This window comes from Enoplosus armatus, chromosome 3, assembly GCF_043641665.1.
Source record: "Enoplosus armatus isolate fEnoArm2 chromosome 3, fEnoArm2.hap1, whole genome shotgun sequence".
NCBI lineage: Eukaryota > Metazoa > Chordata > Actinopteri > Centrarchiformes > Enoplosidae > Enoplosus > Enoplosus armatus.
Genome location: NC_092182.1, coordinates 15,732,624 through 15,746,109, shown reverse-complemented (window position 1 = coordinate 15,746,109; position 13,486 = coordinate 15,732,624). Strand labels below are relative to the sequence as shown.

At 41.5% G+C, this 13,486-nt stretch overlaps 1 protein-coding gene across 1 annotated transcript; it reads right to left on the bottom strand.

Moving 5' to 3' along the window:
• Positions 1–668: 668 nt before the first annotated feature.
• Positions 669–13,220, bottom strand: LOC139282442 (macrophage-stimulating protein receptor-like). Its single transcript, XM_070902163.1, has 21 exons — positions 13,185–13,220; positions 11,129–12,412; positions 9,360–9,536; positions 9,019–9,138; positions 8,369–8,539; positions 8,095–8,261; positions 7,084–7,216; positions 6,674–6,810; positions 6,371–6,547; positions 6,156–6,255; positions 5,697–5,927; positions 5,395–5,541; positions 5,126–5,288; positions 4,853–4,942; positions 4,236–4,445; positions 4,072–4,149; positions 3,797–3,978; positions 3,564–3,673; positions 2,577–2,742; positions 2,358–2,494; positions 669–2,148 (listed from the first exon to the last, which is right to left on the bottom strand). Exons 2-21 carry the CDS (start codon positions 12,332–12,334, stop codon positions 1,917–1,919), a joined length of 4,134 nt encoding a protein of 1,377 aa, XP_070758264.1. The 5' UTR covers positions 12,335–12,412; positions 13,185–13,220; the 3' UTR covers positions 669–1,916.
• Positions 13,221–13,486: the final 266 nt, after the last annotated feature.

Below are 13,486 nucleotides of genomic sequence, written 5' to 3'. Positions count from 1 at the left end.
GCCAGATCTTTTTTTATTTCTTTGGAGACCTGATGATGAACTGACCAGTAACCATTTAAACACAGTACATCCTGTATTTGCTTCTGCGTCAGTGACTTGAATAACAGAAAATCTCAAATGCGATGGCTATTCACAGCAAAAAACATCCATCATTTTGGCTTTCTGTTCAGTCTTTAGTTGAAAACATCACCTCATTTTCAAATCCTGAACCTCTACCTGAACACAACCAGAGCTTGTCATTATTACCACCACCTTTTCAGTACCTGAAGGCAAGGGATAAAAAAAATCTTTTTATAGATCCATAAATTATTCATAGAGTATTACAAATTCTAGATACACAGATTAGGCAGAAGCATGCAGTTTCCACTGACATAATTCAGACCTCTAACAGTGTGTATTTTTTCTCTCATCCACCTGGCAGAGAACAAGAGCTGCACCGCCACAGACCTGTGCCACTGCATCTTTTTCTTCAGCGGCTTTGATGACCCTCTTTCATGAAGAACTTCTGTACCGTCTCTTGCTGCAGTGATCTGCATTTTTATCAGAAGGCCAGAAAAAAACAGTTAAGAATACAATTTTAGCTAAGTTGTTTTTAAAAATGTCTTGTTTGCCCATCAAGATGTTTTTCTTAGTATTAATTCAGGCTAAAAAACAAGCATAGGGAGTCATTTAATTTGTTGACACGCTTTAGTGTGCACAATCAATCATTCGTCTGTACAAAAACACTCCTTACAGTGCAACCTAGAGCAAAGAAATAATAACATCAGTTCAATCGTGAATGGAAGGAGAGGAAATGCAACAATAACAAAAATCAAGTATATCAGAACCAAATCTGTTACCCCTGGTAGAAAGCATCAACATAAACTATTTGTTTTGGTTACAACATACAGATTTGTCAGTCTAAAAGTTGAAAAATCAGTGCATATATTCTAAAACCCCTTGGATTGGCTAATTTGCTGTGGAGATCATTTTCATTACATGTAGGAAACAAAGGGAAACTCCCCAGATTGTGCAGTATGGACAGAATGCTATGCTGCTATGCATTAAATTGGTTGAAAGAGGTTCCGTATATACTCTGAGGTTCAGATGAATATAGTTGTGCTGTTTGTGTAACACCCTTGAGTTGAGCTGTCTGCTGTAGTGCAGAGCATCACTGCAGCAGCAACTCAAGTACGCTTTAGAAGGTGGCATTGATCACCCTCTAGTGATGATGACAGGTACTACATGTGTTTCGGAGCCTCAGCTGATGTCTGAGCAGCACCGAAAGCTCACTGTATAATTCAGTAGGTGCAGAGCTTTTGACAGAGTATCAATGGTTCTAAATCTGAGTAGATTGAGTTCTGCATCCAGTACCATGATTTCACATGTACCTGGGCCCTCGTATTAAGTCTGCATTACCTATATGAATAGCCAATATGAAGGGATGTCATCTGTCATATCATAAATGTGTCAAGAAACATAAAAATGTTGACCCCTGAGCACATGTCAGCATTTTATACCCCATGTCAAACAGTCTAACAGCAACATAGTCTCATGTAACCCCACATCCTATTCTACAAATCTGAGAACAAACGCACATTTTACATTCATGTTGTCTCATTCACACTTATGCTTCAGATGTTTGAAAAAAAAACAAAAAACATTTACTTCCATCTACATGCTGTCTCTGTAAATGTAGTAACAAGGATGGGGAACTTCCAGCGTGATTTAGTCTCAGCTCCAATAAGAGTTTAAAGCCTACAGTGTCTTTTAAGTAAGTAGCCAAACCATCCATGCGCTCAGGTTTGTAGACATGATCAACAAGTTATGTGATGCATAAATGGATCCAGGCTATGTAGTCCCTTTTCTTCTTTCTGCTTTCCCAACTTTAATCCGGACCCTGTGTTGCTATCGCAGAGTCTTAGGACTTTGCACCCTCAGCTGGCAGCATGACAGTCTGCCTCTGAGTCTGAGGCCTCAGCCTCGTCTGCAGATCCAGTCAGGGATGGATAAGGCCGTGGCTGGTCTAAGTTGACATAGTTAACCTTCAGACTGATGTAGTGCTCTCCTTCCAGACAGGACAGGATGTGTTGTACTTCTGTAACCAGGCTGTTGAAGCTAGGTCTGCACTCGGGCTCCGGTTCCCAACATGCCAGCATGATAGAATATCTGTGGAATGAATAAATAAATAAATGAGTGAATGAGTGAGCACAAAGTATTGAAAGATGGCCATTGTGAGCTTAAAAATAATATAAAACTGATATATATATATATTCACAGGGAATTGAGTCTCAAATGATAAGATGCTGAAGCGATTGTGTTACGTCATAATGTCATTTTGGCATGTGATATTTACAGGGTGCACGTATGATTCTTACAGGGTATCAGGGCAAAACTGTGGCTGGGGAAGCCGGCGTCCCTTCAACAAGTAGTGTGTGATGTCATAGGGGTCCACATCTGGATATGGGCTAGCACCTCTGGTCAACAGCTCCCATAGTAAGATGCCATATGACCACTGGGAAACAGATAAACAAAGCATTGTAGATACATCCATGAAAGTTGTGACAAGCATATTTCTGTGGATAAAGTGCACTCACCACATCAGACTTTGTGGTGAATTTTTGCGTTTGCAGGCTTTCGATGGCCATCCACTTCACCGGCAGCTTTACCCGTTTGTGATCTTGGATGCTGTAGTACTCCTTGTCATAGATGTCCCTTGCCATGCCGAAGTCAGCCACCTTCACTGTGAAGGTTTCATCCAGCCTGAAAAGAGAAGGCATCTTAAGAAAACACAGTCACCAGCCAGTTCCTCCTGTTCAGGCAACACATCTCTAGACAGGAGGTGTACTCAAGAGGAGCCAGGAGAACTTTAATTTACACCAATCTGGCAAGTCAGTGTTGATGAGCAGTGGTGGCGTCATTAGAGATGTGCAGGTGGGATGAAGAAATAGTGATAAAAGTCAGAAAATGACAGCAGCATCAATCGTATTATCTAATTCTCTCCAAGAAAGCAAAAAGGTGTTTTTTTTCTCAAAATGTCAAACTATTCTTTTAATATGTGGGCAAATAAACAGATCACAAAAACAGAAAATACGATTCCACTTGTGTCTCATACCAAGAAGCCCTCAGACTTTTAAAGTCTGAAGGCTGAAGGTCAGATTTAAATAATCCAAAATGTTCCCAAATACTGTCACACTTTTTATTTGGTGGGATCATTGGAGCGAGTTTTTCTTTCTTTACACATTTAAATTGAAAATATTTGAAAAAGAAATGTTTAATTATTAATAAAAAATACAAGATGCAACAGTAATCAGTTATTGTCTTTTTTGGGTTTTACTAACTTTCAAATAAATGTCTCTGTCCTTTACGTACTGTAGTTGACTGTAGAAAAATACCAACAAACACTGTAGTTTTTGTTGCTCACATTAAATCCATTCAATTCAATAACTCAAATACCTCTTTACAATATACCACCTAGATAGCGGGCAACTTTACAAGAGACAGTGAAATGGCCTCCGGAGGTGTGACAAAGCTTCTCTACTGACAAGTCATGGGCTAGTAATCAGTGTGTGAGTCACACTCACATGCAGTTACGTGCAGCCAGGTCTCTGTGGACAAATTTTTTCTGGGCTAAATACTCCATCCCCTTGGCAACCTGAAGTCCAAAGCCAATCAGGTCTTTCACTGTTGGGTTCTGTGGAGGACAGAGACATATTAAACAGAGCTGACAAAAGCCCTGAAGTAGTAAAAACAGAGAGGTTAACAGAGCAAAGTCATGACCCCACTGGTCCAGAAAGTTTCATTAGGCGTAATTTACCCTTTTCTCAGAGCGGATGAAATGACGCACATCCCCATGCTTCATATACGGTAGAACCACCAGAGGGAGCCCTTCTTTGGGCAGCATGATGCCCAGCAGAGACAGTATGTTAGGGTGGTGGAAGCCTTTCATGATGATGCCCTCTCTGAGGAACTGGTCCACCTCCCGCAAATCTGTGATCCCTGTTATTACAACACGTACCGTTATACAGACTAATCCAACAGCCATAAGCTCATATAATGCTGATTTCAATTATAAAATGGGAATTCACTTACTGTTCAATGATTTAACAGCACAGTGGGTCTCCTGCTTGCTGTCTATCAGGTACCCATGATAAACTGTCCCAAAGTGGCCTGCATGAGAAGAAGTAAGATTTTGTGGTAAAATATTCGAGGGAAAGAACAAAACAAACAAACGTTATAAAAGACAAGAGGCTGACCTTTGCCGATAATCTGGCTATCCTCGACTCGGAGCATCTCAGCAGGGATAAGGACATCTTTGACCTCTTCAAGGAGATCAGAACTTAGACTGACCATTGAGATATTGTCCCGTGACATTAAAGGAATGGACAGATGATCATAGCTGGCGGCATACAATAAACCTTGGAAGGCAATTCCTCCTGAACCGGATGTTTGACTGGACAGATCAACTGTAACACACAAGGGAAAACACAAGGGAACCATACCATGAAGTTAGTTCTTAAAAGGTGGAGGTGGAGACCATCTAATACTACTTGACAGAATTGCAATCTGTGAATATTTTACCCTTTATTGGTCAGGTTATCCCGTTACCCTTGACTTTGGTGACAGACTTTCACCACAAGGGTATAGACAAATTAACCAATGTGCCATGATGTTTTACATTTATCTATTTATTTAGCTGTCTCTGTACAACACTACAATGATTTATAAAATATACACATTTAAAAGGTTGTACTTCCTAGGGCTGCTACAGGGTTATTAGTACAGGATGAAGAAAATGGGAGGGAATAAACAGATTGAAGGACTGATTAACAGTTAATATGGATATATGAAAGAATGCATTTGGATGTCACACCTCGTCTGTAGTCACCTGTTGGGGAGAAATCAGGGCCGCTGCCAATGCGGTTCCGTGAAAGCATTGTTGATAAACGATTCTCTATGTTGGCTGAAAGGACACATATAACAAATGAAAATCACTACAACAACAATAAACTTTGAAAATATACAGAGAAGTCAGTGGCAAAACTCAGTTGGTCAGGTTAACAATAAACAGACGATAGTGCAGAGTGAGCATAAATTAGGAATCCTGTTAGCAGAATCTTATCAAGAAATAGCTGAATTTTCTCACCTCTCTTTTTCTTCCTCAAATGGATCATCACAAGTAACGCAAGGCCAGCACCTACTACCAATGCAGCAATGATGCCCAGCACAATGCCCGCAATCACAGTGTTGTTGTTGCTGTCATCGTTGGCGACTGTACCCACGTCATAAACCTCCCCATTCACAGACACCTACAGTAGTGGAACAGATCATTAACTCTTGTTAAACACATTTAATTTAGCATACATTTCTGTAAATTCAGGTTAAGGTTGATGATTTAAAAGCAGCCTCTCTCACCCTGACTGGCAACCCGTTGCTGGGGATGACCAGGCCTTTAGGGATCCTGCAGGTCAGCTCATTTAGCAGAACCTGGGCGTTGCAGTTCACACCCCCAATGGTCATTATGATCTTCATACATGTGCTCACTATATTCAGTTTGCTATGCTGTTACATATGAGGGAAAAAAAAGTTTAAATGTTAAAACAAGCGGTAATTGGTGGTAATAAAGTGAAGTATGAATGTATTAATAATTGTGCAGTGCAAGCATTGTTGTCATTGAGATTTTAATACAACTAATTAGTGGTTGAGTGTAAACATACATGCAGTGAAACTTCTGTGTCTCCCGGTTTTAGAAGTAACACATGGTCATCAGTTTCAAAGGGAATGATTTTGACATCAGGGTGGTAGTCAAGACGTCCCTTCCAGAGGTTCCTTTTTCCATCCATGTGAATAAAAATCTCTCCCGAGACAGACTTGTCTTCTGGCATTTCCTCAGGAAAAGCAGGGGCCCAGCATTCCATATGTGTGGCGTTTGTTGTGCCGTTGCAGACCTTAAGTGAAATAGCGTTTGAAATCACAGAGTTCAGCATAACAGGAAAACAATATTCAGCTAAAAAAATGAGTATGGCTGGCCATCCATTGCTCGAATTCACAAACAGGTCCGCAAACTGCAGTTCATTTGTGAATGTAAAAGTATTTTTATTGTATTTCTCTGCACACACAAGTTTAATTGGATAATGTACTGAGTCACAAGGAACAAAATCAAAGCGTTAACTTACTTGTTCACGAGACTGCAGGAGGGGGTTTTTGGGAGTGAACTGAGCCACAGTTTTGTGGGCTGAGTCGAGATTCTGACCTTCTATCATCAGCTTGGAGCCACTATATAACAGTATAAATGATAATGTTAATAATGACATTGAGTGTTTTATGTGAGGCAATGGAAGGTATTTTTAATATCCAGATGGACCTGAGCAGACTGGGGTCAGTGTCCTACCTTTGGAAACTGCAAGACGGTTGTACAGAGGTTATAACAGGGTTTTCCTTGTAGAAGAACATCTTTGAGGTCGTCACTTGAAAGTTGTCAATGAGGACTTTCATGGTTACCTTCCCGACACCTGCAGCAGCTGCTGTGTGGCAGACGACTGAAGACGTCCCACTTCCTTCAGCAGCACTGAAGACAGTAATCAAATGTGTACAACACTTAAAACCTCTTATTTTAAAATGAACACCTGAACACAGTGAAAGGAATTTGTTGTAGACCATAGTTGCGTGAACAAACGTAGAAGATGTTGCTCACCTTTGAATGCTGCACTTTTTGTCAGCAAAGAAGACTTCTCTCTGTACCCCTGAATTAAGATATCTGCCTGTCAGCGTAACTGTTGTTCCTCCAAACACCGGTCCATTGTCAGGCCTGATATCTGTTATGCTAGGCTCCTGATTAGACAGAGGTGAAATATTTTATCACTTCACAATGAATTATGCAAGGGTTGAGCTATGCCTTAACAAACTGCGGTAGTCAGGAAAAGAGTTGGAGTTTTCTGTGTGCATTTTTCACTGTCTGTACACCCTTGCAATGTATCAAATAGAAGTATTTAAAATCCAGACTTTGCACTCACTTCACAATGTTACATTACATTATACATATCCTTTACTCAAATAAAAAACACTAATTTTAAAGCAGTTTCCATTGCATAAAAGCATTCTCACCACAAAGGAGAAGCCAGGCATCTGAGCCATGCCTTCAATTGAGTAGCGGCCCTCCACTTCCCCCTCGTGCACTTCCAGAGTGATGTTGAGGTCCTGGTTTGGTGTGGTTTCTCCCTGAATCTTGCACACTAGCCTGTATTATGGACACAAGACATGACATGTCTCTGAATTCTGTAGATGTAGTTATTCCAGTGAGGCAGCAGCTTGTCAGACAGAAATGAAGCAAGCAAATGTGGCAACGTGACAAAAACATTTACACAGTGTTCAAAAAATGTTTCAACCACCCACAGGAGAATTAAACATCTTAATGTACGTCCAGTGATTGATATCTGCTCCTATAAGGTATTTAGATTTAAAAAACACATTTGCATTTCATTTCTTTCGTGAGGGGAAAAAGCAGAGTGTTTGCATAATCAACATGAAACACATCAGTTCCTAAAATCACAAAAAAAATCATCATCATAGTAATCCCCTCAAGTATATCTAAAAAATATCTTAATTTTTAAATTATTTGTTGACTATACATGTAAGACTATACATAGATCTATTATGGTCTATTAATAGATCAAATCAAATAAGCAAACTATCTGAAGTTCAAATTGACAAAATGTAACAGACCCCACTGATTCCAGGGAGGAAAATATGCAACACTATATAAAGACTAGCCAGCCACGTGACACTATCAGAAAACATTTTAACAAATCGAAAAACTTCCAAAATCTAATAAATCTAATAAATAACTAGAGAGAGAAAAAGAGAGGTTTACAATAATGGCATCATGTCAAAATCCTCATTAGGACCATTGGGAGACAAAATTTGAAGAAAATAGGTCCAAAACGTCTCATGTTGGAGCAGTAGTTTTGGATCCATAATTTTTTTATTTATTTAAACTAATTAATATCACTCTTCCCTAGTTAACTTGTTGGCTTGTGGCTCGCAGTGCCCAGTACTTCCAACATAAATGCTGAGAAAATGTGTGCGTGGCATTGTGTGCATGTGGCGCTGACTCACACTTCACTACTGCTCTTTTCAGGCAGGACGGTGCACGAGGTCCCAGAGCCCACTGTGATGATGTGGGTTTTGCCGCTGATGATGGCAGGTCGCAGAGGAGACTGAAACTCCCCGCCGCACAGTGTCACCTCTGTCTCACCTCCAGCAGGTGCCATTTTAGGGGAAAACTGCAGAGAAAAAGGGTTATCATGGCAATCAAATACAATCACGTTATGACTCATGGTGTTTAAAATTCATGCATTGGCTAATCAGTTACACGTAGCTGCAAATCTACCTCTGTTATGACGGGTGCACAGGAGTCTTTGTTCCACTGCGAGGCACAGTCATTTTGCCTTGAGCAGATTCCTGAACACCAGCCACAGTTCATGAAGCGTGGAGCCATCAAACACATGGAGCATGTCATGAAATGTGCACACCCCGGTCCTGCAGAGGGCACCCTGAACATCTTGATGAGGGAGAGAGGAAGACGATGGAGTGGTAAGCCGTAAAACAGAGTTCAGGGGCAGAGAAGAAATCTCACCCCCTCTCCAGAGGCTTATTGGATTCACACTCAACATAGAACTGAATTTGTCATTAAACTTGATGGAAGCAGCATTTGTACTTTTTGTACTTCATCTTCGTAACTTCAAGATGTATCTGTGTTCTTTTGTTACTGATGTGATTATAGTGCATGGGGTGTGGCACTTGGACTCGGCTATGGTAAATAGATTTAAAATCCTATTATCCAATGACAATTTTGCACCTATTCTAGGTTGGCTATATGTGTGTTTGCCTGATATCTTTCTACCATTTTGACTCTGATGAGGACACAGTATTGTCAAAACGTTGGTCTGTTTGCACTATTAAAGGCTGCAAATCAAATCAGTGTGCAGTACCCCCTAAAAGATAAACAGTACACACAGTGGTAGATATTACAAAATGTACCTTATTTCCAACTACAAAGAGAAGTGCATCTTCTGAGTACACAGCAGCTGTCCTGGACACTTCAGCCCCTTCCAGAGAATAGTTGGCAAAAACAATGGGCCTGTACACAGTAAGGATCACCTAAACCAGACACAACAGAGAGGTCATTTTCATTTTTTGGGAGTCTTAATATAGGCAGTTAAAATATACAAATGTTTAGTTTAGACATTTGGAATAATGTTCATTATGAGTATTGAACAAAACAGCAGAGAGACTTCTATGTTTGGTATAATACATTCAAACGGCAGTGGCACATCCACTAGCACACCACATAATGACTCTATCCTTGGGCATATTGCTACCTGCAGTATCCGTCCATCTGAGGTACCAAAGTGGCCCAGCGTGTGATTCCCAATAGTGGTGACCAGGACAGCAGTGAAAAGGACGTCTCTCATCTGCCTGTTGAAGAGGTCTAGTCTGTAGTACGGCTTTGACACCAGAGTGGGTTTGGCACTGCATGTGTTATTACCTTCAGGGCTCTGTGCAAGTGGGAGAAACACATACAGAACAGGATTGTTCGTTTTTTTTGGCAAGAATCGGAATTCATAGATAAAACTGAAATCGAAAGTATTTGTCAGCATCTGCAGATTTATACATGCTTGTATATTCATGTTCAGGGGAGGAAGAGGGATAGAAAGAGAGAGAATCCTAACTTATCCATTAAGGGAGGAAGAGTTGCAGCCTCGCCTCCAGTCATAAGTAACAAGGTGTGAGAGAGGAACAAGGTCATAAAACAGCAGTGACTCCAGCTCCATGTGTTGACTGTGTCTCTGGACTTTCCATACCGACATAAACTAACGCACATAAAACAGTGGATGACAGATGTGTGTGGATGGTTGGCAGAGCATGAGTTACTTGGGTTAATAACAAGTAATTATTCATAAAAGAAAGGCAGGATATGGTAAATAAATGGTAAACATTCCACCGCAAAGCAAATTAGCTGGCCTGCCTCGGCATGCCCCTTGTTTGCTTCCCACTATTTGAATGCCCTATATTCCCGTCATTTGATCTTTTCAGTCACTTTGTATTTCCGCATTTCAAGCTTGAACACACAGGGTATCCAAGTTATTTTATCGTACATACCCAATTCTAGAAATACTTCACTTGAACTCAGGTAGTACTTGACACTAACAGTTTTTAGACAGCTTTATGACTGTTTCAACCATCAATGATCCATCGAGTAAGAAAGGGTGATTCCTTCTTCCCTACTCCTCACTTTCTCAATATTCTACCTACTTCCTTAAAAAATAAAATGCGTAAGAGCCAGGCACAGACCAATGCTGTCCCTCCCCTTGAAATTCAACCTTTTTATCAGCAGGATTTATAACTTTGGCACACATTCCTGTAGGTGTGCACATGGCTGCGAGAGCTCAAAGGACACAGTTTGAACTCCATAAAGGGGAAACAGACCACGCCTTTATTATTTTGCCGAGCACCACAGCCAAAATGCTCTATTCAATGAAGATGTTTTGAGAGGGAACTCTGCATGTTATTTTTGGATTTAACCCACCTCCCAATACCTTTCTCCTTCGGTAGCTTATCAGTTCAGGGGTCTGACCAGGACAAAAGTTCAAAAATGAAAACTGCTGCAAATGGAAGAATTCCACTTATCTTGAAATACATATCTGATGGAACAGTTCCCATATCAAAGATCCTTACTGTACTGTAAACAGTTGCCACCCTATCACTGAGAAAGACTGAAACTTAACAGAGCAGAGAAATTATGTGGCAATGTCCAGGTCACACTAACTGACTCATCCACCCCTCCCAGTTCTCTCATCTGGCCCTGTTCTACCTCACACACCTTCATCAGAGTTGCCACAGGCATATAATATTCCAGTAGTCAAGATTTGCTTAATGTACTAGCTGCAGTGTCTCTTATAATATACTTTCCCTCTATTGCTCAAGACAATATCAAACTGTAAGCTCAATGATAAACCACATGGTTCCAGTCACAGGTGACTTAATTACACAGTGTTTGTCTGGATAGGTCACTTCCTGTCTGGTGCATAGGGGGACCTTTGTACCGTTCCTCTGCTCCCATGATAAAAAAAAAAAAAGAATTACTCACTTCATGTGGGCAGCTCTCGCACGGCTGGAAGTGACAGAGACCTCTGGACAGCTGCTCTGTACCTTGCTTGCAGCAGGCCTCAACGCCTTCATCAATCGCATGGTTTACTTTAGTCAAAGGGAAGGCGCATAGGGCTGAGTTTTTTCTAGGTTGTCCCCGCTCATTCACCTCTGCAAACACCCCATACAGAATGTCCTCTGTCTCGTCCACCCTCAGCTCATCTGCCAAGTCCTTCCCTGCTCGCCCAAAGTGTGCCGCCTGTAGCCCATTATAGACAACGTCCCTGAAGCCCTCTCTCCGCCTTCTCCTGCGCTTCGGGTCGTACCGGCACTCTAGGACCACCTCTCTGTACATCCAAACCTCTGGGATTAATATTGGCAGTCGTCCCAGACGAGTCTGAAAGGCTGAATTGCTCTGTGATGGATTTTCTCTCTGCAGGGACAGGAAGTAGACATAGTCCTTGGTGGAGAAGCTGTAGATATAATCAATCTTGTAAGAGTCCCGTAGACCGGGTAGCACTGTCAGCCCATTCATGACCATATGAAAGCCATCCTCAGTTGAAAGCGGCCTCATCATTGATATTGACCTCCTTGGATACCTCTGTGCCACTTTGTCATTGACAGAGGTTGCTACGAAGAAGAGCGATGTGGCTGCTTGTTCAACGATGGTGACTTTGGTGCCAAGTGGGCTGGCCAGGCAGTCTGGACAGTTGGCCGGAGAGTTTTGCTCTTTTTTGAATAAACACTGAGGCTCAGGCTTTGGAAGGCTGATGTTAATGAAGTAACAGATCCCATGATGAGTACTCCCACAAATGTACAAGTAGGGCAGCAAGAATCCGGCAGGTTCCAAAAGCAGAACCTCATTGTCTGTATCTACTGGATCCCCAGGATCTATTTCTATGTCGCACACCTGACATGTTTCACAGTCAGGACTGCCAACAGGTCCAGTTTTCAGCTCCCATATTTTTTCCATAGCATAGTTGACTGCTTGTATCACATTCTGGCATGCAACATATACATCCGGCGGACGCACCTCCAAGTTCACTGCTATGTTCTGTATAGGTTTGTCTGTTTGGAAGTAGGGGAGGGAGTATTTTACAGTGAAATCCACCCGCCTGCGTGGAGTAGAAGCACATGGGTGCTGTCCTGAGGCAGTTTGTGTCTGTATCCATATGCATACTGTCAGCAAGGCGGCCCAAGTGACCATCTCCACGTCACAGTCCACCGTGATTGATTGCTACCTATAAGATACTTTCCTCAAAGAGGGCATTCTGGAAAACCAGCTCTGCGAGGGGAAACAGAGAAGGAATGCTGAGATTTAAGAGCAACATTTGTGATTTAACAGCAACATTTGATCCTCACATTCAACAGAGATTCAGTGCTTTCGAAGTGGAGGTGGATACTGTAAACATTTTAGCTTGTTTAAACTGAGAAATACAGCATGAGGAACTGAGGAAAGAGGAAAAACTATCAGCTGCTGTTCTCTCTCCGAGTCCCTGTGATTAAGTTGCAGCTGCTTTTTTTTAAATGGGGAATCTACAATTTGAGGGAAATAAGTGTGTGAAACTGATTGAGCTATAAAGCTGACAAAGCCAGAGGAAAAGTAACAAGTTGGCAGAGTCAAGATAAAATCTACTGTGGGCAGGACATGACTTGCTGCAACATGTGGAGCAACTATGGAAATGTTCAGGCCTCTAGAGCAATACACAGAATAAACAGAGTAGTAACTAAGCCTAATTTTGGCAAAATACTAAAAGGTATGGGTACTCATAAGCAAACGTTTCAGTAGTTATCCTGTATCTTATTCTAATACGCCATTGGACAATGGACAACTACTTTAAAAGTTTCAAAACAGAGGAGAACATACACTGCTCTACGAGGTGAGTCAAGATGACTATAAATTAGATCGTTTGTATCGACGATAAATGTTCAAATTACATCTCCTCGCAACTAAGCTGTGAATTATAACAAACGTATGTTCAGTCATTCATTCACATGGACCAATAGCGACTCCAGACATCCTCCATAATACATGTAAGTAAAATAAATCATCTTACCTGGCCTTGAAAAGGAAGGGATGCTTCTGTGATTCGTCCGACAGCCTCACCATGTGATTTCTGTAAGAGAAAAATCCTGTGTTCGTGAAGCTTCACCCACTGACCTGCAGCAGCGCACTCACCTCACAGCGCGAGACCCTAGGTAGATAACTTACAGTCTATAGAGGACAAACCGGATCTTACACTCACCTTCAATTTAAAAGCCAGGACAAAGACCTCGTGCTGGACGTTTTGAGTGCTTTCAGTAAGAATTCGAGGTACCATCAAATATGACTTATTTGATGTATGATTGACCGCTGATT

Excerpts from the sequence above, each read along its gene's own strand:
- LOC139282442 (XM_070902163.1), bottom strand. The coding sequence starts at position 12,334 with ATGGTCACTTGGGCCGCCTTGCTGACAGTATGCATATGGATACAGACA. Across the intron at positions 9,537-11,128 it reads GCGAGAGCTGCCCACATGAA|AGCCCTGAAGGTAATAACAC; the intron begins GTGAGTAATTCT and ends CCACTTGCACAG. Across the intron at positions 3,979-4,071 it reads TGCTGTTAAATCATTGAACA|GGATCACAGATTTGCGGGAG; the intron begins GTAAGTGAATTC and ends TTGTAATAACAG.